The sequence below is a fragment of the Somniosus microcephalus genome, chromosome 4, assembly GCF_052327205.1.
Source record: "Somniosus microcephalus isolate GS21.2 chromosome 4, FLI_Smic_1.0, whole genome shotgun sequence".
In the NCBI taxonomy this organism is placed as follows: Eukaryota; Metazoa; Chordata; class Chondrichthyes; order Squaliformes; family Somniosidae; genus Somniosus; species Somniosus microcephalus.
The window spans coordinates 157573027-157597555 of NC_140990.1; the positions used below are offsets into that span (position 1 = coordinate 157573027).

The 24529-nt window shown below is 45.4% G+C and overlaps 1 protein-coding gene across 1 annotated transcript in view; it reads right to left on the reverse strand.

Annotated features, from left to right (window-relative positions):
- The window catches only part of LOC147119948 (protein FAM117B-like), a 330525-nt gene that overhangs the window by 136745 nt on the left and 169251 nt on the right, over positions 1-24529 (reverse strand). The window contains exons 3-4 of the mRNA XM_085985390.1: positions 11949-12041; positions 5187-5300 (exon numbers count right to left, since the gene is read on the reverse strand). Of these exons, the coding sequence (XP_085841516.1) occupies positions 5187-5300; positions 11949-12041 (207 nt within the window). The remainder of the gene's footprint in view (positions 1-5186; positions 5301-11948; positions 12042-24529) is intronic.

Genomic DNA, 24529 nt, shown 5'->3' on the forward strand with positions numbered 1-24529 from the left:
TCCCAAGCAACATCAGAATCACATTTAACAACATCAATTTTGTCTGTTCTCTGTCAATAACCAAATGCTAGCGTACTTTAGAAAACTGCAACAGAAGCAACTACCTTTATACAGGATTTTCTCTTCCTAGTTATGCCAACTTTCCATAAGTTTAACATTCTAACTGTCCTTTTCACATACTAGAAGCTCAAAGCAGGCACTCAGAATCAGAACCGATATCTTACCACACGAGTACTGTCTACTCTTAATAATTTAAAGATGTTTTTGCATTAAAGATTTTGAATTATCCAATATTTGAATTAAGCAATGGAAACATGAAGTGGGAATTTAGTGCAACAAAATTTAAATCAGGTAATTTAAATTAAGTCACACACACACACATAAACATGATTAATTTTGGTTTAAATTTTCTTCAATATAAAATGAACCCTAATAGAAATAACAATTATAATTGGGTTCAGAATATACAGATTTGAAGGAGAATTTGGAAGTGGTATATATGGACGTAGGAGAGGTTGTAAATGCTGCCGTGTTTCTAAAGCCATCTGGAGCACTCCAAGACAAACAAAAACCTCCAGAAAGACCAGCAGATTACAAAGCTTTACCAACAGGAAAACACCCACATTTAATGATTTAAACTAGCTGTAGCAAAGCCTTGAAATCAGATTATTTGCACCACCCTAACAGAAATCAAAAAAGTGGCAACAATTCATCAACTGGCCAATTAGGTAAACTATACATTCAGGGGATGAGAGAGACTAGATTTCAGTGTATGATCATCCGGCTGGAGGGGTGTCCATTACATTACACAATTAATGTTTACTGTTACATTTTATTGGAAAAATCCATTCTTTTAATTACTCAAAAATGTGGCATCTAAAGTTATCCTCCTCACCGCATAAAATAATGTTGTTTGTGTAGACTAATGTATGATTTTCAAAATATTCCTTTCAATAGGATCAACGGAGTGAGGTTCACTTGCAACTCAAGTTTTTATAGTTTCCCTAATCTTAAGACACTAAGGGGGAGAAATTCGGTCTCGCCCCATTTGGGGCGCAATTATCGGCCGGGCGCAAAGTTTAGCGCCTGGCACTAATTACCACCTCCGACTGCAAACTTGGCTTCTATCGCCCCTGGAGGTGATTGGGGCGCTAAATCAGGCGCTACACACCTCTCTTAAGGCGCCAACGCCGAGGAGCGAGGCGCTACCTCAGAGAGCTGGCGAAGCTCATGTGATGTCAGTCAGCAATGGAACACAGAGACACTGGCGCCGGCCAGTTCTTAAAGGGGATGGTTGATCTTGCTCTTGATCCACACCCTGCTCATTGCAGCCTTGAATCTCGGCCTGGAGAGACCTGTACATCAAATCTGCTGGAAAGAACAATTGAGAGGCCCAGGGAAAGAGCTCAGAGTGCAGCCCCCATAGTCTCTTCTAAATCGATGCAAGGAAGGTCAAATCAAAATGAACCTGCAAAGTGTTGCTCAGTACCCAAAACTCCTTCACACAGCATTGAATTTCTCCAGAAGTCTCTCGCTCAGAATGCGTGGTGCAAAAATCTCGCTGACAAAAAAAGGCTGGAAGCGGTCGCCTTTAAGTAGCGCTCCCCCAGTCCCTTCCCGACTGCAAAGTGCTCCCCTCAACCGGTCGTTGCTAGCGGCAGGCGGAAAGGCAGGGGGTGCCACTCAATATACGGTCCGGGGCGCTGCACGCTCGACTGACGTCACGATCTGCGGGCGCAGGAGATCGTGGCAGTAGTGTTTAGCGCCACCGCAAAATGTCTGGTCAATTTCGCGAGTGGCGCAAACATCGCCGCGCCTGGGCGCTAGTTGCTTTGCGACCCATTAGCGCATTCTTAGGGCGCTAACGGGGGGCGCAAAGCAACTGAATTTTTCCCCCTAAATATATATAATTCACATAAAATACAGACATTCAAAAGTACAAATGCAACATTATTATTATGGTTATAATAAAATCACGGTTAGGTTTGGCTGCACTTACATCTGAAAATTCATGGGAAAACTCCAGAGATTGAAAGTAAGCAACCTTGAATTGGCTGAGATATTCCAACCTTGAAACACAGAAAACTCATAGCATAAACGAAAATGGAAAAAAACTGTTGGATAGGTACTGGATTTGAATGTGTTGGCCAACCACCTGGTTGAAGGTTAGTGCAGGTCAAGTGAATGACCTTAATACAATTTCCATTCATTCCCATGGAACTCGTATCAAATAACCCTTATACATTCCATTTCTTAGAAAGATCTCTGCAACATGCTAAATTTTGAATACAAGGAAAGCAGTGATAAACCCATATAAGCTGCACTTACTATAGGTGTACTTCATTCAATGAATGATAAAAGTTATGAAATTTTATGCATAACATGGTAAATGTAAACGTAGGTTAATGCTGCACAAAGGTAACACTATCAAATTCTTATAAGGTCCCACTTAGATCCTGATTTAGTAAGTACTTAGATCCTGATTTAAAGAGGATTAATTGCCAGTAATTCTGGTTCCCAAAGAAGGGTCTCTCTCCAGTGCCCAGTTTTCCATACCTGTATCAATGGCAGCTTTCAATGCAAGATGTATTATTGCTGGGGAATAGAATACTTCCACTTTGAGCATCCAGTATCAGCATCAAACACTCCCAGATCAGATATACTACAGCCAGAAACAGATTAAAGTTTGCCCCACTCTACTGCAGCATCACGTCCATGACCCAACATGCCCTAATTCTAACCTCAAAACAGCACTCCCTGCTACACCTATGTCTATTTCCCCAGTCTCCATTCTTACTGCCTAAGTGAGTGCTGCTTTGTACTTGAATTGTGAGCAGTTTAGTGAGGTGGGCCCACCCAAACTCATTTCACATAGTAGCCTTATCTGGTCCCAGATGTGAAAAGCACAGAATACTAAGCCATTGCAGCACCCAGTCCCCGTTGACAACTTAACGAGTGGGACAGCCTTTTGCGAGTCCTCCTGTGAGGGTGCTGCAGGTTCTCACTCATTGCTTTCAATGGTCTTTGAACTTTTTGCAATGCTGATAGAAATCACCAACTCTGGGAGGCACACAGTAATTTCCAGCACACAGCAAAGCTTGAGAAATAGAACTGTCATTAACCATTTGGCAGAGTACATATGTACACATTTATATTTGAGAAGCGAGCTCAACGACTATACAAATGGTCTTGTGAGAAGGCACATGAATCAAAACTTGGACAACTGTGAATAAGATCTGTTTGGAAGGGGGAAGAAAATCACCCTATTATATGCCATGAAGCTTCACTGTCCAGAATGAATGCCACAAGTTAATAGATGTAACAAGTAAGCAAAGACTGTACTAACTTTCTCAAATCACAACACAATTTTCTATCTTCTGAAGAGCAGCCAATAAGTATACAGTTTGAATCATAAATGAACACAATTATGTCTTTTGAACCCAGATCACTATATTTGCCCTTGCATGCTCATCTTTCCCATCCTTCAGGCAGTTCAATTAAGCCATGAATAGAATTTCAGCCACAGGAGAACAAGTTACAACAACAATAACTTGCATTTATATAGCGCCTTTAACATGGTAAAACATCCCAAGGCACATCACAGGAGCATTATCAAACTAAATTTGACACGCAGCCACATAAAGAGTTATTAGGACAGGTGACCAAAAACTTGGTAAAAGAGGTAGGTTTGAAGGAGTGTCCTTTGAAGAGAGGTAGAGATGTGGAGAGGTTTAGGGAGGGAAATTCCGTAGCTTAGGGTCTAGGCAGCTTAAAGGCACAGCCATCAAAAGGTGATGGAAAATGGGGATGGGCAAGAGGCCAGAATTGGAGCTCGAAGGTCTGTAACAGATGTCTGTAAAACACATGTAGTATATACAAACCTACTGAACAGTTCAGTAATGTTAACAATTTTTTGACCAGAATTTTATTTGGCATGATGCTGTTCTACTCCGTATAAAAAAAGTTAAGAGGATGAGGCACTGTTCTCCACCTCTAAAAGCTGGATTTGAATCCAGACCAGATGGGTAAAGAAAAAAAAGAGAAAAATAACTTTAATTTATATAGCACCTTTAACAACATCAGACATCCCAAAGCGCTTCACACCTAATTCATTACTTTTGAAGTGCAGCCACTGTTGTAATGTAGGGAAATGTGACAGCCAATTTGCGCACAGCAAGGTTCCACAAACAGCAATGACATAAATGACCAATTAAACTGTTTTAGTGGTGTTGGCCAGAACTCCCCTGCTTTTCTTTTAAATAGTGGCATGGGATCCTTTACGTCAACCTGAGGGGGCAGATGGGACCTCGGTTTAACGTCTCATCTGAAAGACGGCACCTCCGACAGTGTAGCACTCTCTCAGTACTGCGCCGCAGTGTCAACTAAAGTCTGTGCTCAAGTCCTGGAGTTGGGCTTGAACCCACCACCTTCTGAATCAGAGGAGTGAGGCTGACACCGGATGAGATGAGCATTTCCTCCCTGCAAGTCTCGTAAACAGCTGAAGTCAAATGAATTTGGTAGGACTTAACCCAGTTAATAGCCTGTCAATAATTTGGTACTAATTTCCAGTCTCATTCAAATATAGCACAAGAATGGCTGGTGCAGTAGGAGGTGCCCCACCAAGGTTGGGTGGAAGCATACAAAACCCACCCCACCAAAGCAAGCTGGACCAGGAACATTTTGGTAGGCTGGGAAATTCAGTAGCTCTGGAGCTGCAAGATAGGACCTCAATGTTCCATAGTGATTTGCCTTCCTGCAGCAACACTATTTGTCATGATATGTTACAATGGTGATGATGTTGGCTTCAAACTTTTTAATCTCAAAGGCCTGGATCTCAATACAGCTCCCTCATAGGATTGTAGGCACATAGCATTCAGCTGCCATTTCACGAGGAGGCACCAAATGGACAGCTTCAGACCTTCACTAATAGAGGCCTGGGAGTAGGAAGCCTTAGCTGTAGATGGTGATTGATACAGAAAGCCCAGAGGAGAAAGGGGAGAAAGTATCTTTAAAAAAAACAGAATCTCACCCTGAAAAAAGTATTCAACCCCTAATCCTTACAAATACTCAATAGATCTTTTGAAAATTTCAGACTCCTCACTTTACTTGCTATCAGTACCTGAAATGCACTTCGGGTTGCTGGGGATACAACTAACATGATACACCTGGCACATGTGCGATCTTACCTGTGATTGGTTAATGGCTGCATGGTTGCCATGGAAAGGAGATTGTCTCTCTTTATCTCTGTGGTGCCGACTGCTCTGTTTACTGCGTTGAAGTTGTTGACGTAACTTTGCAATCTGGAAAAGAAAAAGTCAATGAGGTTAAACAAGAGTTTTAAGTGTCCAAAGTTTCAAATGCAGAGAAACCCTTTCAAACACACTGTCTGGCTGAGCTCTGCCTTATCTAAAGATAGAGATGATCAAATACTCAGCTGGTTCTTGTGCTATTGAGACCATGGAAACACCATCTATGGAAATCAACCAGCCAGGGTTGAATTATGGAGACATGTGGGGAGTTTTGCTAGATGAATTTAATTTAAGGAGTGAACAAGCAATTATGTAGAACCTTTTAGGAGATTAAATAAATGGGATTGAATCCATTATAGGGCTGGTTACAGAGTAATGGAAATTAGGCTTGATGACCTTTTTCTTATTCCATGCTTTATATCTCCGATCATCATTACGAGTGTTTAATACCCACTGCAGTGAAGTCTATATTAATTAGCATTCAAAACTGAAGCAAACTGCTTATGAAAGAGGAGGCTACTTACTTAAAGATTTTCTTTAATTTCAGGGTTCCCCCACCACCCCCTTATAAATTTTCCCAAAAGTGCCGAGTCATGATGGTTCCACAGACACCTGCTGTCCTACCATACCTCATTGAAATGGTCATTCTTCATGTGAGAACCGAGTGAACATTGGTAGCTTTTTTGACTGTGGAGGGCTTCACAGCAGACTCCAACTGACCTTACCACGCACACACGCACTCTCTCGCGCTTTTCTGCAGGGGTCACTGAAGGGCAATCAGCAGCAGCATCTCACTGATTTTTTTTCCCAACCAAGCTGATGGCTGCTAATCGTAGGAGTCCTGCTGCCACTCCCAGCGGTCAGCTAACAACAGAAACTCGGGATCAAGCCGAGGACCTTCGAAACTTTTTAGCTTAGTTACATGCTACTATTACCAACTGAACCCACAGAAGCTCCAAAAACATTTTCCACAAGTATTAAATAATAAGTCATCACCCGTAGATCACGGTCATTTTTAAATTTAAAAAAATCTTTTTAAAGCTTTACAGAGTTCCCTCATTACTACTATGCAGAATTCCTCCACATCTCCTTTCCTAGCTTGCATTCATTTTACATATGCCTATCTGTGAAATTGTCTTGGACATTTTTTTTTTTACATTAAAGGTGCCATATAAATGGAAGATGTTTAAGTACAGGCTACTAGACCACAACAGGTTCTGTGGCAGAGGTGCGTGCTCCAGATTCAGCCCCAACCCCTGGAGAATATTCATGCTGTATTATTGTGTTAAGATTTTTTTTTAACATCTATAAACATTCAACAATCCACTAAGTATTGCTAAAACATAGGAGAAACTTGGGAACTTAAATCATAGATACAACTTGCCTTCAGCATATAAATAATCTCACCGACTCCAACAATACGTCTCTTAAGGGATTTCATGGGCAGGGTTAGATTCTCAAACACTCAATTCTTTAGATTTCAGCTAGTCAGACATACCATAATAGGATAATCTTGTTTCTGTGGGAAAGATACAACTCTCTCCCCTATAGATGATGCTGCTTGAGAGCAAGACAAACAACACTCACTTTTCAAAGTGAAAGGGGCTGGATGCAGTCCAACATGAGAAAAACCTTCCAATGAAATTAAATAGGTCACATGGAAAGATTATAAAAAGGGTTATACTGAGAGCAAGTTTGCGCCTAATTAAATGTTAAAACTACTCCACAGAGCATATACAACAGTGCGTGATACTTTAGACATGAGAGTTTTAGACAACACTGTGTCAATGATCTCTCTATACTCCCACATGCCCAAAGAGAATTGAGATACTGTACTTAAATGGATATAGGTCAAAAATGAGTCCAACCCAAGCAAAAAAAATTTGCATTTAGGCCACACCGCTAATTTATAGTACGTATTTTGTTTTTTACAAAATCGTGGCCTACACAAAATAAAGTCACAGCGCTCCAGTGTAACATAAACAATCTAGTGAAATGCTGGTGGATGTTTTGCTATTCGCCATTCTAAGTACGAGTGGAAAGCTTTTCAGAAAAGTTCACATGTAAATCTTACAACACCAGTAACTGCAGCCATTTGGGGGAGGGAGAGGGGGGGGCCATTGGCAAATTTTTAAAAACATACTTTTGTCAGCGACACAGTCATATAATTGGAGAAATCACTGAGGCAAGAGGGAAGGTTTCCATTCATCCACTCCATTGAGAAAATTCCCCACTTATGTATCTTGGGAGTTCTCGCCAGACAGTGAAGAGGAATTTAATTTACTTTAGTCTGATGAAGTGTCTGATCAAACATACTAGCCTCCCTCCTCATCTCCACTAATTCACCACGGTCATGTTCTAGGAGTTTCAACTATTTGACCTAGAAGGACCTATGGGTAATTTATACCAAAAAATTGCTATTAAATTAAATTAAATTCAACAGAAAGTGTCTGGGGAAGCACATTAATGTTTTACACGCAAGGAATTAGGCCCAGCCGAAGCATTTACCTAGGGTGGTATTTGCCACATCAGGTTGAGGCACTAATATACATTAGGAGGACGAGGAGAGCCTGGCTTCTTTCATGTGAGTTTAGCTTCTGGGGAAGCCCCCACTTATGAGGGCAGGGACTGGTGGTTCAGCTGGCCAATCTCTGGACACAGTGAGTTGGGTGAAAGTCAGAGGTCAAGCCCTTGGTTTCGCACGTCCATTTAAAGAAACACACACAGACTGCAAGATTTGATGAGGAAGCCGGATCTAAAGAGAGACAGTTCTCTCCGTAAGTGCAGAGCTGACTAGATTCAGTGTGAAAGTTGGTCAGGAAAGTTGCATTTAGCCTGATAACAGAGACAGTGCAGCACGCTTTGTTTTTTTCTAGGTAACGAGGAATGTTATGAAAAACTGTAATTCACTGTAAATTGCTACTCTGTGGCATTCACATATATGAGAAATAATTCGGTCCATTGATTTATATTGGCCTCATCTTGCTAGACTGTTAATCAGTCTGCCTATTGGAAGATAGGAGAAACGCACATCCAAGATTACAGCATCCAGTTCAGATAACAAGGAGTTTTCATTGCTGTTACAGTATATGATTAGATATTGGGCAATGGTAAATTCCTGATCATAAGGGATGCAGGATCCGCTTATGGAGAGACCAATGATGTTGAACTCGAGAGAAAATATCTACTGCAGACCCTAAACTTCTAGCAACCTCATAATAGAGAGGTGTAATGGCGGAAAGTACTAAATGAGATAATATTCTGAAAGAGAGAAGTCCAGTATTAAGCCAGTCCGAGGAGCTCAGTAAGCAAGGGTTGGAACCAAAAAAAGACGAATAAATAATATCCAAGTTCTTGTCTTTCTTTAATGACAGCAAAGTCCCATGGTAGGTTAAACTCAATTCAAAAAAGACGTGTTCAAACAGTTCTCTTTCATGGTCAGAACTCAGGCATGAAATTAAACAGCTTTTGCCAGCCCACACGTGCGAGATCGAGAACCCAGCTGTGAGGAGAATTTGTGGCAAAAGGGTATTTAGTTGCAGGAAGGACTCTGATCGACAATGATCCGTCGCTGAGTAACCTGGAGGAGGACATGTTTCTCTGCCAAAGCCCTTTATGAGGACCTGAATTAAGCAGTTGGTTATGGGTAAGCTTGGCATCAGTCATTCGACTTGAACATTTAGTCCAGCAAGGTAGTTGGCACAATAAGCTGCCCTGTGCAAATCATTCCACTACACAGAAGGTAGAAATCCATCATATAGCTGATGAAACGCTTGACTTGGGACAACTGCTGGAAGGCGTTACATTGATCCGGGTATGAGCATATACACTCATATATCCAGCACTCGGTGCCTAATATCGAGGCTCTGCCCCTTCAACTGGTGTAAACACTATTCAATCAGGTATGGTCTGTGTCCACCCTGTAGTCACTCACATTGTATGGTGAATTATGCTGCTCACAATGCTGCTTGTAAGAAGGTCCTAGTACTTGCTGTCCATCTATTGAGGAACTCAAACCCTTACATATCCGTTGTCTAATGGCTAACTAGTGACCTGGAGTAGAGGGAAGGTAGTCAGAGTTCTTTTCGTGTTCAGATGGTTCTAAGGTGGCACACCTCTTCATCTAACCCTATCAGCATAATCCTTCTATTCCTTTCTCCCTCATCTACTTATCTAGCTTTCCCTTAAATGTATCTATGGAAAAGAAAATTAGTCAAGAGTTCCCACTCCTGATCACTATCCAGTTACTCCTAGGAGTGGGTGCATGTGTCTGTATATGTGGACACTGGGTGAAGACAGAGTCTGTCATATGGGGTAAAATTGCTATGGAGGCCAGTCAGCATAGATTTCTAAAGGGCAAGTAGTGCTTGAACTAACCTTAGAATTTTTTGAAGTAACAGAGGGGATAGATAATGCAAAATAACAACAGAAAATGCTGGAAAAACTCAGCAGGCCAGGCAGCATCCGTGGAGAGAAAAACAGAGTTAATGTTTCAGGTCAATGGCCCTTCATCAGAACTGTTCTGACGAAGGGTCATCGACCTGAAACGTTAACTCTGTTTCTCTCTGCACGGATGCTGCCTGGCCCGATAGATAATGCAAATGGTTGTGTTTTTTATGCATTTTCAAAATGCATTTTCTAAAATACCAATCAATAGGCTTATGACAAAGAGAATGGCACATGAAGTTAACAACTTACATTTATATAGTGCCTTTAATGTAGTAAAATATCCCAAGGCACTTCAGAGTATGGAGAGAAGTGGTTGGAGGGCTAAAAGCAAAGAATAGGGGTAAATGGATGTTTCTTTGACTGGAAAGATGTTGTAAATGATGTTTCACAGGGGGTTGCGTTGGCCTGTTTTTATTTACTATAAACAAAAATAATCTGGACTTGGGAGCTGAAGGAACGTCGAAATTTGTTAACAACTCCAAATTGAAGACTATGGCAAATTGTAACAAGGACAGTGAAAGACGGCAGGAGAAACAACAGGATGGGCAGATTGGGAGATGTAAATCAACATGGAGCAAGAATAGGGAAAGGAAGTACACCTCAAATGCTAAGATTTTAAATGGTGATAAGCAGAGGGAGCTTGATGTGCAACTACACAAGTCATTAAGAGGTAGCAATGCATGTAGAGAAGACCATTTAAATGGTAAACAGAATCCTTGGTTTTATATCTAGAGATGTAGGATACAGAAGGGGGAATTGCTGAACATGTGGAAGATCTTAGTTTAGCTGCATTTGGGAATGGAAAAGGTTCAGTGTAGATTCGCTAGGATGTTACCATGGATGAGGAGTAAGTTAGTAAGAGAGATTGAACAGTTGAGGCTCATTTTCTCCCCAATAGAGCTGAGGAGGTTATATGGTGACCTGTTATAGCCCTTCATAATCTTGAGGACTTCTAAGCAATGTTCCCTCTAATTTTTTTTGGGGGGGGGGGGGGGGGGGGTGCGGCCTCTTTAAATTTCCGCGCATGTTCGGTTTTGCAAAGCCAACAAGCAGCCTGCGCGGGACCTCCAGACAGCTGCCCGGCCACGCAGCTTAACGGCAACATTGGTTATAAGGTAAAAAGCGATAGATTGTTTCCACTGCTTGGCAAGACAGTAACAAAAAGGTACAAATTTACAATCACGAAAAAATGTTCTTTGCACAGAGGATGGTTAGAATGTGGAATTACTTTGCATAAATCATTATTGAAGCAGAGTCCATGAGTATTTTTAAAAAGGGAAATTAGATAGTTGCTTGAAAGAATATTAAAAAGAATATGGGGAACGAGGAGGAGAGTGGGATGAGACTGGCTCACGTGGAAACAGTAGACTGTACAAGTTGTTTGCTGTATATTAGGTTTACGGTAAATGTTTCCCTAAACAACACACTATATACTTCTCCCTCCTCTTCTTGTGGACATACAGTGAGATGGGATCCACAGAAGCATGGCACTTTCCAGTACATCATCAAGTAGGCCATTATTCATATGCAAGTCTCAATAATGTGTTAGCATGTTATTCTCCACAGGGGACATCACAATCTGGCCCCCACCAGAAACACATACATGCTTATTTCCAAAAGGAATTACTGAGTGAAGCAATGACCCATATCACTGAAAGAAAAGGTTTACCAGATTTTATAGTTCCTTTTTTATCTTGAGTGAAATACAGTAAATCAGAAAACAGAAACAATTCTTTTTAACATTCATGTGTTCAGCTCAGAGCAGTAGTAAAATAAAATTGGTTTCACTGATGTGAAAATTTGTAATTTCCCTTCTTTTTACATCCACATTGAGGCCAGTTTCCTCTATTGAACTGATTTAATACTAGTTTTGCAGCAAATTAATGGAACTGCTACCAATGCTATCCCACATCAGCTGCTCAAAGAGAAACTTTCGGATGTTTTACACACAAGCCAGAAATTTTACCATTTCAGTTTCAAAAATATTTCTGTAAGAATTGCCTATGTGCCATATCAATGCAATATTTGTGGAGTCATGCTGTTAGCAAGCCACATGCACACAAATTCGAATTGTTAATGGAGATATTAATTTGTTGCGACACCAGAATCAAATCAGTTCAATGCACAGCCCTGGCATATGGTAATGAATCCAGTCTGAAAAACACGAAACACTGAAAGGTATCGAGTTTCAAAATGCAATGAGAAACTCCCCTGACCCTCGATGTCCATGTAGAACAAAGGAATTCTAACCTCTTTCAACTGGTCGTTGCTTCCCCAGGATGCTGAGCGTTTGTGGGATCCTTTCTTCTTTTCAGAGCGCTCTTCTGCCCAGGCGCTTGGAGTCTGTCAGGAAGAAGAAACAATTTACTGCTTACAAAACAACCTCATTATTCTTTCTGACTGCATTCCAAGCTTTTCAAAGGTTGGCTGGTTAGCAAAGAAGCAAACCAATGCAATCATAACCAGTTTTCTATCACATACAGCTACTATCATTTTGGATTTATTTATTAAAATGGCATTTTCTCAGACACTTGAATTTAATTATACTTAGGAAGCACGCATTCAATGCAATCGTAGAATTACATAAAATTTTAATAACATAAGCAATAGGAGCAGGAGTAGGCCATTTGTCCCCTGGAGCCTGCTCCGCCATTCAATAAGACCATGGCTGATCTTCTACCTCAACTCCACCTTCCTGCACTATCCCCATATTCCTTGGTTCCCTTAGTATCCAAAAATCTATCGGTCTCTGTCTTGAATATACTCAACGACTGAGCATCCATAGCCCTCTGGGGTAGAGAATTCCAAAGATTCACAACCCTCAGTGAAGAAATTTCTCCTCATCTCAGTCCTAAATGGCCAACCCCTTATCCTGAGATTGTGACCCCCCAGCCAGGGGAGACATCCTCCCTGCATCTACCCTGTCAAGTCCTGTAAAAAAAATTATATGTTTCAATGAGATCACCTCTCATTATTCTAAACTCTAGAGAATATAGGCCTAGTCTACTCAATCTGTCCTCATAGAACAATCCTGGCCCCCCCGCCCCTCCAGGAATCAGTCTAGTGAACATTTGTTTCACTCCCTCTAAGGCAAGTATATCCTTCCTTAGGTAAGGAGACCAAAACTTTACACAGTACTCCAGGTACTCCCTAAGTGCATAGATAGGTGTCCAAAATCATGAGGGGTCCAGACAGAGTAGACAGAAACTGTTCCCACTGACGGAAGGGTTGAGAATCAGAGGATACAGATTTAAGGTGATTGGCAAAAGAGCCAAAGGCGACATGAGGAAAAACTTTTTTACGCAGCGAGTGGTTAGGATCTGGAATGCACTGCCTGAAAGGGTGGTGGAGGCAGACTCAATCACAGCTTTCAAAGGGAATTGGATAAGTACCTGAAGGAAAACAAAATTGCAGGGCTACGGGGAAAGGGCGGGGGATTTGGGACTAGCTGAAGTGCTCTTACAGAGAGCCAGCACGGGCTCGACAGGCCGAATGGCCTCCTTCTGTGCTGTAACCATTCTATGATTCTAGGTGTGATCTCACCAAAACTCTATATAATTGCAGTAAGACTTCTTTACTCTTATACTTTTGTAATAAAGGCTAACATGCCATTTGCTTTCATTATGTCCACTCACTTAAAACTGCTAGCCTGTTAATTGAAGTGGAAAACATTATTTCAGATACAGCACTGCTAATGGTGCTCATAATTTATTTTTGGCTCTGGATTTTACTAATGTAGAGAGAAGTCTATGCTCATTGCCACTTCTCAGCCAGTCACATTGAACCAGCAGCAATACCATATCGTATCATCACAGAGCACTTCTTAATCAGACAGGCATGCTGTCCTTTTCCTGCATCTTCACTCTGCTGTTCAACAATTTAACAGAAGTTTTCAAATTGTAACTTTTTAGATTAGGAATATAAAATGAAAGTGACTTTTGTACCCAGTTATTTCTGATATTAAAAATTCTCAACTAGTGCTGGAGAAGAAAAGATCAAAATGCTGTGTCAATCGTAGAAATAGAGGCGTAACAATACAGAAACAGGCCATACGGCCCAACCAATCCATGTCAGTGTTTACGCTGCACGCGAGCAAACAGTCCAAGTAACATTTACCCACCTTGTTCTATACCTCTTCATCCCCTTTTCCTTCATCACACTAAATTCCCAATGTAGAAGTCCTTACTCGAGCTTGGTTGCCCCCTCACTCAGTGATGTGCTCCGTGGCTCAACTGGACCCATGCACTGAACTATGAAGAGGTGCCGGAAAAAAAAGTTTACCATTTGATACTGCCACAGCTGTCACTTTCAATATGCACAAACTGAGCAAACCATAAACGACACGCTGCCTGCAGCCTAGGGTTGCAAAGGGGTGGAAAGTTTCTGGTAAATTTCCGGAAATTTTCCACGGGAAGTTTAGCTTGGGAATTTTGCCCAAAAAAGCACATGCTAGCATAATATTGTTCTTTTTTGTATTTCTTTCATTTTTTTTCCCCCACAGGTCCTCTCTTAAAATTACTAACAGAGATGGAATCTTAATTATTAAGGAATTTCTTAATCAATATAGGTTTATCTTCTTACTTGGCTTGTTTTAATAATTACAAGTTTTGTGTGTGACTGTGAACAAATGTGTCCTGATTGGTTGGATGAGTGGATGAGCGATTAGCTCTCTCTATTGGTGATGTAACGTCGTGCGTGCACAGGTCATACTTCCATCACAGAGCATCAGGAAAAATTTACTCACCCTGTTGCAATCGTGCTGATCGACTGCAGTTCGACACAGAGACGAATGCCCTTTATTTCTCTGCATAGAACAATGCCACGTTTACTGTCGGATGTGTGGAAGCATTTTACCCCAGGCATTAAAGATGGAAAGATTGTGTACATGTGCAAACATTGTACAAAGCCATATGTAAAGAATGCCACAAAGATGCAGCAGCATTTATCCAAATGCAACAACTTCACTCAAAGCTCACAGCAGTCAGCCCAGCGTTCTTCTGCTTCCATTCAAGAAGATGATGGTTCACATTCAGCATCAGGCTCCTTATCAGCAGCAACTCCTGGCCCACTTGGAAGGTTCTTTGATACAATGGCTAACCATAGCTAGAAGAATGCAGATGAGTGCCTTGCTCGAGCTGTATATGAGACAGGCTCACCCCTCATGCTCACAGCCAATGTGTACTGGAAGAGATTTTTCAATGTTATTCGCCCTGCCTACTGTCCTCCCACCAGACATGCTTTGTCTACTTATTTGCTGGAGGCTGAGTATAACAGAGTCCAAGGAAAGCTCAAAGAAACGACAGAGATGGCAGACTGTGTTGCAGTTATCTCAGATGGGTGGTCAAATGTACGAGGGGAGGACATCATAAACAACATTGTCTCCACTCCCCTCCCAGTGTTCAAGAGCACAGACACGAAGGACAACAGACACATAGGCACATACACTGCTGATGAGCTGAAAGCGGTCATCAATGATCTTGGATCACAAAAGGTCTTTGCAGTAGTTACTGACAATGCTGCGAATATGAAGGCTGCTTGGGCTCAAGTGGAGGAGGCCTACCCTCATATTACGTCTATTGGGTGCGCAGCTCAGGGGCTCAACCTGCTCCTCAAGGACATCATGGGTTTGAGAACCATGGAAACACTGTACAAGAGAGCCAAGCACATTGTTAAGTATGTCAGGGGAAAACAGGTAGTTGCAGCAACCTACAACTCCAAGCAAATGACAAAGAACAAGAACACCACACTGAAGCTGCCCAGCAACACTAGATGGGGTGGCATTGTCATAATGTACAACAGCCTTCTGGAGGGTAAGGAGTCGCTGCAAGAAATGGCAATATCCCAGTCTGCGGATATGGAAACCACCATCAAGAAAATACTGCTGGATGATGTGTTTCGGGAGAGAGTGGTTAGCAGCCTTAAACTACTCTCACCAGTAGCATCTGCAATTGCTCAGATTGAAGGAGATGACGCTGTCTTGTCAAATGTTCTCAGGCTTTTTGCTGATTTAAAAGAACAAATCAGCTTTGCCCTACCCACATCCCTGCTGCTCAAAGCAGAGGAGAAGGCAATTGTTCAATTCATACAGACGCGTCAAGAATTTTGTGTCAAGCCGATTCATGCTGCAGCATATATGCCGGACCCAAAGCATGTTGGGAGACCAATACTTTCTGGAGAACAGATCAACAGCGCTTACAGTGTGATTTCTACCCTCTCACGCCACCTCAATCTGGATGTAGGCAAAGTTCTGGGAAGTCTGGCAAAGTTCTCTACCAAGCAAGGTCTTTGGAATGGGGATGGGATATGGGAATCATTCAAGCATATCAGTGCACATACCTGGTGGAAGGACTTTGTGCATCTGAGGCCCTGTCACCCATTGCATCGGTAATACTCCAAATCCCACCTTCATCAGCGGCCTCTGAACGAAACTGGTCACTTTTTGGGAATACGCATGCAAAGGTGCGCAACAGGCTGACTAACGAGAGTGGAGAAACTGGTGGCTATCCAGACGAACCTACAACTTATTGAGCCAGATACAGAAGTGTCCATCACACAGCTAGACACTGACACAGAGGAGGAAATGGACACGTCAGAGCCAGAGTCAGAGAATCGGGAGGAGCAATGAGGAGTAGAAGACTCATGAGTAGAAGACTCAAAGGGACAAAATAAGGACAAATTACAGGCTAAATAAGCTGACGCTCTTTTTATTTTATTTTAGATGGGTCTTTTTTGTGGGGGTGCAATAAAGTTCAAAATTATAACCTAAATAAAGTTTTGAAAGCCTGTTTTTATTTGTATGGAACAGTATGTCTATTTTGATGACAAAGATAATATAAGGGTCAGGGACAAAAACCATCAGTGTGCAAAAAAACTCAAAAGTCCCATAAATTCCCCCAAATTCCCATGCAAAGTTACCTCTTTTAAAAATTCCTGGAATTTTGCAACCCTACTGCAGCCTGATCCCATTTTATCACAACACATATCAACTCTCTCTTTTTAAAACTGAGTACAAATGTATAGGACTCTTTTAAAGTTTGAGATTCATAACAAGTACATGTCCCGTATGTAGCAGAGGGAAGAGAAGGTGGTTACTAGTTGCATTAAGGTGCATGTTAAGTGTATGATTGCAAACAATTTAATAGTGCTATTGTAGGAGTTCACAACTCCTAACGAAAGTACTGAGATTGAAACTAGCAGTTAACTAAACGTGGTTTAATGCACTGGTAAAAGTTACAAACAAAAACGCAGGAGAAACTCTAAACAGGTCTGTACAATACTTGGTTCCACGAGGACTGAAAGGACACGCCTCTCCCCTCTGACGTCATGACGTTTCCCACCGTTGGGAACGTCACGTGACCTGCGTGATGACGTCATCGCGCTGGATCGACATTTTACCGAATCCGCGCTATTTATGCAGAGCAAACATTTAAAGGTAACAAACCCCTGTTAAAGGCAATTATATACATTACTGCAAGAGTCTCTTGGTGGCTTTGCCACATACGCCCCCCCCACCCCAGAATTGTCTTTAATAAGAAAAGTCAATCGCCGAGGAGGTCGGACGAGCCTGTTGGAATGACTCCTAAATTCCCGGAGAGGAAAACGCTGAGCAGGCGGTGAGCTGGCGGGTGTAGCGGCTCGGTCAGGGGCGGCAACAGCAGGTGGTCGGCCCCAGCGTGGTGGTTGAGCAGGCACGACTGGCTGTTCTAGGTCCAGGTGCGCGGGCTTGAGGCGATCAACGGAGATGTGGTCCGGCCGGCCCCCGAGGTCGACCAAAAAACTCTTAGCCCCCGTCTGCAAAACCCGGAAGGGACCCGTATACGGAGGCCTGAGCGGGCTGCGGTGGGCGTCGTGACGAACAAACACGAATTTGGCCTTCATCAACTCCACTGGAATGTGGGAGGCAGGAAAACCGTGCTGCGACGTCGGAACCGGCCTGAAGCACTGGGCCGCTTCCCGGTGGGCTTCCCGCTGACTGGCCGCAGACCACGGCTGTGTAGGGGGCGGCAGGAATTCGCCTGGACCCCGGAGTGGCTGGCCGTAAACCATCTCCACAGCAGAAGACTGCAGGTCCTCCTTCGGTGCCGTGCGCAACCCCAGCAGAACCCAAGGTAATTTATCGACCCATGCCGCGTCCAGGAGGCTAGCTCTGAGCGACGCCTTCAACTAATGGTGAAAACACTCAAACAACCCATTCGCCTGCGGGTGGTAGGCCGTGGTGCAATGGAGTGTGGTGCCTAAGGCCGAGGCCACCACATTCCAAAGCTCAGATGAGAATTGCGGACCGCGGTCGGACGAAATATCCGTCGGAACTCCAAAGTGTGCTACCCATGACGAGATAAAGGCTCGAGCGACATCCGCAGAGGTGGTAGACGTCAGGGGAAACACCTCGGACCATCTCGTGGTGCGATCGACCATCGTCAGAAGGTGCGTGAAACCCTGCGACGGCGGGAGTGGCCCCACAAGGTCGACGTGGACATGGTCGAACCGGCGTTCCAGCACCTCGAAGGTGGCCAAGGGGGCCCTGACGTGTCGTTGGACTTTGGCTCATTGACAAACAACACAAGTGTTCACCCAGTCGCGGACGTCCTTGCGCATCCCTTTCCATACGAATTTAGATGCCATCAACTTCTGCGACGCCTTCACACCAGGATGCGAAAGCCTGTGTATGACGTCGAAAACCGTCCGGCGCCAGGCAGACGGAACAATCGGACGGGGGTCCCCCAAGGAGACGTCGCAGAGTAAAGCGGTGCCAGCCGAATGGAATGGCACATCCCTCGGCTGAAGGCTGGCAGAGTCGGAACGAAAGGCTCGAGTCTCCGGGTCGGCAGCTTGGTCGGCCGCCATGCGCACATAATCAATTCCCAATTGAACGGCCTGGACGGTGGCGCGGGACAGGCAATCCGCTACCACATTGTCCTTCCCGGCCACGTGCCGGTTGTCGGTGGTAAATTCGGAAATATATGTAAGCTGTCGTTGCTGACGAGCCGACCACGGTTCGGCAGTCTTGGCCATCGCAAACGTGAGCGGTTTGTGGTCGACAAACGCAGTAAAGTGGCGGCCCTCGAGCAGAAAACGAAAATGGTGAATGGCCAAAAACAACGCCAACAGCTCCCTGTCAAATGCACTGAACTGGCGTTCATGCCGTCGCAGCTGTCGGCTAAAAAACGCCAGTGGTTGCCACGTGCCGTCGACCCATTGCTCTTGGACGGCTCCAACGGCGTAGTCCGACGCGTCAGTTGTGAGGGCGATGGTGGCTCCTGGCAGGGGGTGTGCCAACATCGTCACGTTCGCGACGGCGGTCTTCGTGTCTCCGAAGGCGCGGTCCATCTCCGCCGTCCAAACCACGGGCTCCTTACCCGGCTTCCCTCTGAGGGCCTCGTAGAGCGGCCGCATTAGTTGCGCGGCCCTGGGAACAAAACGATGGTAAAAATTTACCATACCCAGGAACTCCTGGAGCGCCTTCACGGACTGCGGCCACGGGAAAGCCGCGATCACCTCCACCTTGGCCCGAAGCGGCATGGCCTCCTCTGAAGTGATGCGGTGGCCGAGGAAGTCGAGCTGCTGCAGGCCGAACTGGCATTTGGCCGGGTTGACAATGAGGCCGTGCTGTTGAAGGCGATGAAAGAGGATGCGCAGGTGCTGGAGATGTTCCTCCTTTGTGGCGCTGGCGATCAGTATGTCATCCAGATAGACGAACAAAAATTTGAGATCCCGCAGCACTGAATCCATCAGGCGCTGAAACGCCTGCGCCGCGTTTTTAAGTCCAAACAGCAAGCGGAGGAACTCAAACAGGCCAAAAGGAGTGATGACCGCTGTCTTCTAGACGTCCTGGGGATGCACCGGTACCCAATGGTACCCACGGACGAGGTCGACCTTGGAGAAAACTGAAGTCCCCGCCAGATGTGCGGAGAAATCTTGTATGTGCGGTATGGGATACCGGTCGGGAGTCGTGACATCGTTGAGGTGACGGTAGTCACCGCAGGGCCACCATCCACCCCCGGGCTTGGGGACGATGTGGAGAGGTGAAGACCAGGGACTATTCGACCGGCGAATAATCCCCAACCTCTCCATCGCGGTGAACTCTGCCTTAGCAGCCGCGAGCTTACCGGGCTCGAGACGCCGTGCCCTGGCGTAGACGGGAGAGCCGGTCATCGTTATATGGTGCTCCACCCCATGTTTGGCGGTCGAAGCCGAAAAGGTGGGCTTGGTCAGCTCGGGAAAGTCCCCGAGGAGGTGGGAGAAGTCGTCGGGAGGTGGCCGAGCGCAGGAGACCGAGTGCGGCGCGACCGTGCCGCGTACACAGGGAATACAGTCGAACGTGGCGGTGTGAACGAGCCAACGATTTTTTTTTAATCAACCAGCAGGCCGTTGGCACATAAAACGTCGGCGCCTAGGACTGCCTGTGAGATGCTGGCGGTGACGAAATCCCATATAAAACGTTGGCCACCAAAGCAGACCTGGACCCAGTGGTTCCCGAAAGTACGAATCGCGCCCCCGTTGGCAGCTTGGAGGGGAGAACCCCGCCTGCCGGACCGAAGGTCGAGGACCGACGCGGGAAGAATGCTGCATTGCGCCCGTGTCGCACAAAAAACGACGGTCCGAGATGGAGTCGGTTAAATAAAGTAATTTCCCGGAATCGCCGACCGCCATCGTGGCTGCGGGGCACGCCCCGGATCCGGTATTCTTGACGCGCAGGGGTCTGTTCGTTGCTTTGGGCGCGAAACTGCAAGGCGGACGGCAGCATCTGGCCTTCACGCCAAACCGAGCGTGGTAATAGCAGAAACCGGTTGGAGGAGGCGTCGAGGCAGGGCCCTTTGGGGCGGGGCGTCCCATGATGTCGCAGTATTGCTGTCGGACCGCGTATATTTTATCCGCCTCTTCGGCGAGTGCTATACAATCCCCGGCGTCCGATCTGGCGAGGGCCGCCTGCACCTGTTCGGGCAGTTGAGTGAGGAACAGTTCGCGGAACAGGAAACATTGTGGCTCCAACCCCAAGAGAGTGAGCATCTGGCTCATCAACTCCGAAGGTTTGGAGTCACCCAACCCGGGCAGCGTGAGTAGGCGGCGTGCGCGCTCTGCCTTCGTAAGGCCGAATACCTGCATGAGCCGAGCCTTAATGGCGACGTACTTGTCGGTAGCCGGGGGGTTTTCCAGTAGGCTGATGATCCTCGACGCCGTCGAGCTGTCGAGTGCGGAGACCACGTAAAGATAACGGGTCTGATCCTGCACGACGTTGCGGAGCTCGAACTGCGCCTCCGCTTGTACGAACCAGGAGGCCGCCTGTTGTTCCCAAAATTGGGGGAGCTTCAAAGCCACTGCGTTGGCTTCCATCATGGCCTGCGTTCCGTTTCCGCCGCGAAAAACGTCCGCGAGGATTCGGGGTCACCAATGTAGGAGTACGAAAGTACTGAGATTGAAACTAGCAGTTAACCAAACGTGGTTTAATGCACTGGTAAAAGTTACAAACAAAAACGCAGGAGAAACTCTAAACAGGTCTGTACAATACTTGGTTCCACGAGGACTGAAAGGACACGCCTCTCCCCTCTGACGTCATGACGTTTCCCACCGTTGGGAACGTCACGTGGCCTGCGTGATGACGCCATCGCGCTGGATCGACATTTTACCGAATCCGCGCTATTTATGCAGAGCAAACATTTAAAGGTAACAAACCCCTGTTAAAGGCAATTATATACATTACTGCAAGAGTCTCTTGGTGGCTTTGCCACACTATAATAAAAACAGAAATGCTGGAAATTCAGGTCAGGCAGCATCTATGGAGAGAGAAACAAAATTAACGTTTCAGGTTGATGACCTTTCATCAGAACTGGAAAAAGTTAAAAATGTAGCAGGTTTTTAGGAAGTAGAGGGGCAGGGAAAGGGGAGGAATGAGCAAATGGGAAAGTCTGTGGACGGGTCAAAGGCAGGAGAGATTAATTGAAAAAAAGGGATGATGGTGCAAGGCAAAAGTGAATGGTAATAGAACAAGAAACAAAAGATGGTTCTAGAGAAGGTGTAAATGGAAATAGTAGAATCATTACCAACAGCTGCTGTCTGAAAAAATGGCAGCAGTGGTCGTCGTCGTACGTGTCTTCATACTGTTCCCTTTGGGGAACTGTATGAAGTGGTGGAAGGATTTCTGGCTGCGATTAACGCTCCTTCCGTGACCGTAACCATCTTCGTACCAGCCATTAGGGTGGTTAGTCCTATGGCAGGAGGGTTTTACAGGCTCCCACAACCCATACAAGGGCGGGGGGCCACCCACACCCACGGACGCAAGTATCCCGCTGGATGTCAACCCAGAATTTAGAGCCGGAGCTCCGACTCCACTTGCCGGGACTGTCTGGAGCGGGGTTCGAAACCCTACGCCTTCTGGCCCAGCGGCGGGGATGCTAGCGCTATGCCAAAGGCCCACTCCGCAGCAGTGGTTATGATCTGAAATTGTTGAACTCAAAAGTGTCTAATCGAAAGATGAGGTGCTGTTCCTTGAGCTTCATTAGAACAGTGTAGGGAGCCAAGGACAGAGAGGTCAGAGTGGGAGTCGGGCAAAGAATTAAAATGGCAAGTGACTGGAAGCTTGGTCAAGCTTGCGGACTGAACGGAGATGATCCGCAAAGTGCTCACCCAATCTGCGTTTGGTCTCCCCAACCGCATCGTGAGCAGGGAATACAATGTACTAAACTGAAAGAAGTACAAGTAAATCGCTGTTTCACCTGGAGTGTTTGGGGCCCTGAACGGTGGGAAGGGAGGAGGTAAAAGGGCAGGTGTTGCACTTCCTGCGCTTGCACGGGAAGATACCTTGGGAAGGGGAGTAGGTGTTGAGGTAATTGAAGAGTGGACCAGGGTATCACAGAAAGAACTACCTTTTGGAATGCTGAAAGGGGAGGGGGAAGATGTTTTTGGTGGTGGGATCACGCTGGAGGTGGCGGAAATGGCGGAGGCTGACCCGTTGAATGTGGAGGCTGATGGGGTGAAAGGTGAGGACAAGGGGAACCCTATCATGGTTCTGGGAGGGAGGGGGAAGGGTGAGAGCAGAAGTGCGGGAAATGGGATGGACACGGTCGAGGGCCATGTCAACCATGGTAGAGGGGAATCCTTGGCTGAGGAAAAGGAAGACATAGCGGAAGCACGGGTATGAAAGGTGGCTTCGTCAGAACAGATGCAATGAAGACGGAGAAATTGGGAGAATAGAATAGAGTTCTTAGAGGAAATGGGGTGGGAGGAAATGTAGTCAAGGTAGTTGTGGGAGTCAGCGGGCTTATAATAGATATTGGTCGACAGCCTATCCCCAGAAATTAAGACAGAGAAATTGAGGAAGGGAAGTGAAGAGTTGGAGCTGGACCATGTGAAGGCTGGAAGCAAAGTTGCTGAAATTTTCCAGTTTGGGACGAGAGCAGGAAACAGCACCGATACAGTCATCAAAATACCGGAAAAGAGGTGAGGGACGGGGTCTGAGTAGGACTGGAACAAAGAATGTTCCGAATGTTCCACATATCCCACGAAAAGGCAGGCACAGCTAGGACCTATACGGGTTCCCATAGCAACACCTTTTACTTGGAGGAAGTGAGTGGAGTCAAAGTCGAAGTTGTTCAATGTGAGAACAAGTTCAGCCAGGCAGAGGAGGGTGGTGGTGGATGGGGACTGGTTGGGCCTCTGTTCAAAGAAGAAGCGGAGGACCCTCAGGCCGTCCTGGTGGGAGATGGAGGTGTAGAGGGATTGGACGTCCATGGTGAAAAGGAGACAGTTAGGGCCAGGAAACTGGAAGCTGTTAATGGCGGACGGCATCTTAAGAGTAGTGGATGTAGGTGGGAAGAGACGGACAAGGGGAGAAAAAATAGTAGAGATAGGAAGAAATCAGTTCTGTGGGGCAAGAACAGGCTGAAATGAGGGGTCTACCAGGATAGTCAGACAGTGGATCTTGGGAAAGGGGTAGAAGCAGGCTGTGTGGGGTTGGAGGACTCTGAGGTTGGAAGCCATGGAGGGAAGATCTCCAGAGGAGATGAGGTCAGTGACAGTCTAGGAAATGATGGCTTAATGTTCAGTGGTGGGGTCATGATCCAGGGGGAGGTAGGAAGGTGTCAGAGAGTTGGCATTCAGCCTAGAGGTTAGTTTGCCAAACAACAGCAGTGCCACCTTTGTCAGCAGGTTTAATGATAATGTTAGGGCTGGACCCGAGAGAAAAAGAGTGCTGCAAGTTCAGAGGGAATTTAACAGTGTTGTTGACCTTAATCAAAAGCACAAACACATGAGTCAACAGCCAATCTACCATCTCCAAATTCCAAATGAAAATGGTTGCAACTGTGTCTTTAAAGGGAAAGCAAAGTCTCATACTATCACTGTTTATCAAAGAAAATGGACTACATTGAATTTTAACAAAATCGAGACCTTCAAGTAGGATCGCTCCCCCTAGTTGGCTGCTTTGGTAATGCCAAGTATGGGCACATACCAGTGCATTCTGGGATGGTTCCATAAAATAAAACTGCGGTGGGTGTGACTGGCTCAAGAACTGCACTGGAGCTGCCTCAGGAAATTATACAACAGGCTGGTAAATCAACATTTCCATCACCTTTATAAATCAATTCACATTACAAATGTTGTTCTCTCCTCTTTTTTGCTTTTTTATTACATACGCCAAATACTACATCCCACTAAACAAGTTCTCCATAAATAGCAGATCAGCGATAGAAAATTCTGAATTCTCATATTTTGAATTGGGAAACAAGGATCACTATGTGGAGAGTATTCAATATGTATTTATGGCTACTGCTATTTTATCCCTGATGGTTAGCTACCACATGCACAGTGAAATCTGCTTCTGAGGGGTACAGGTGGGA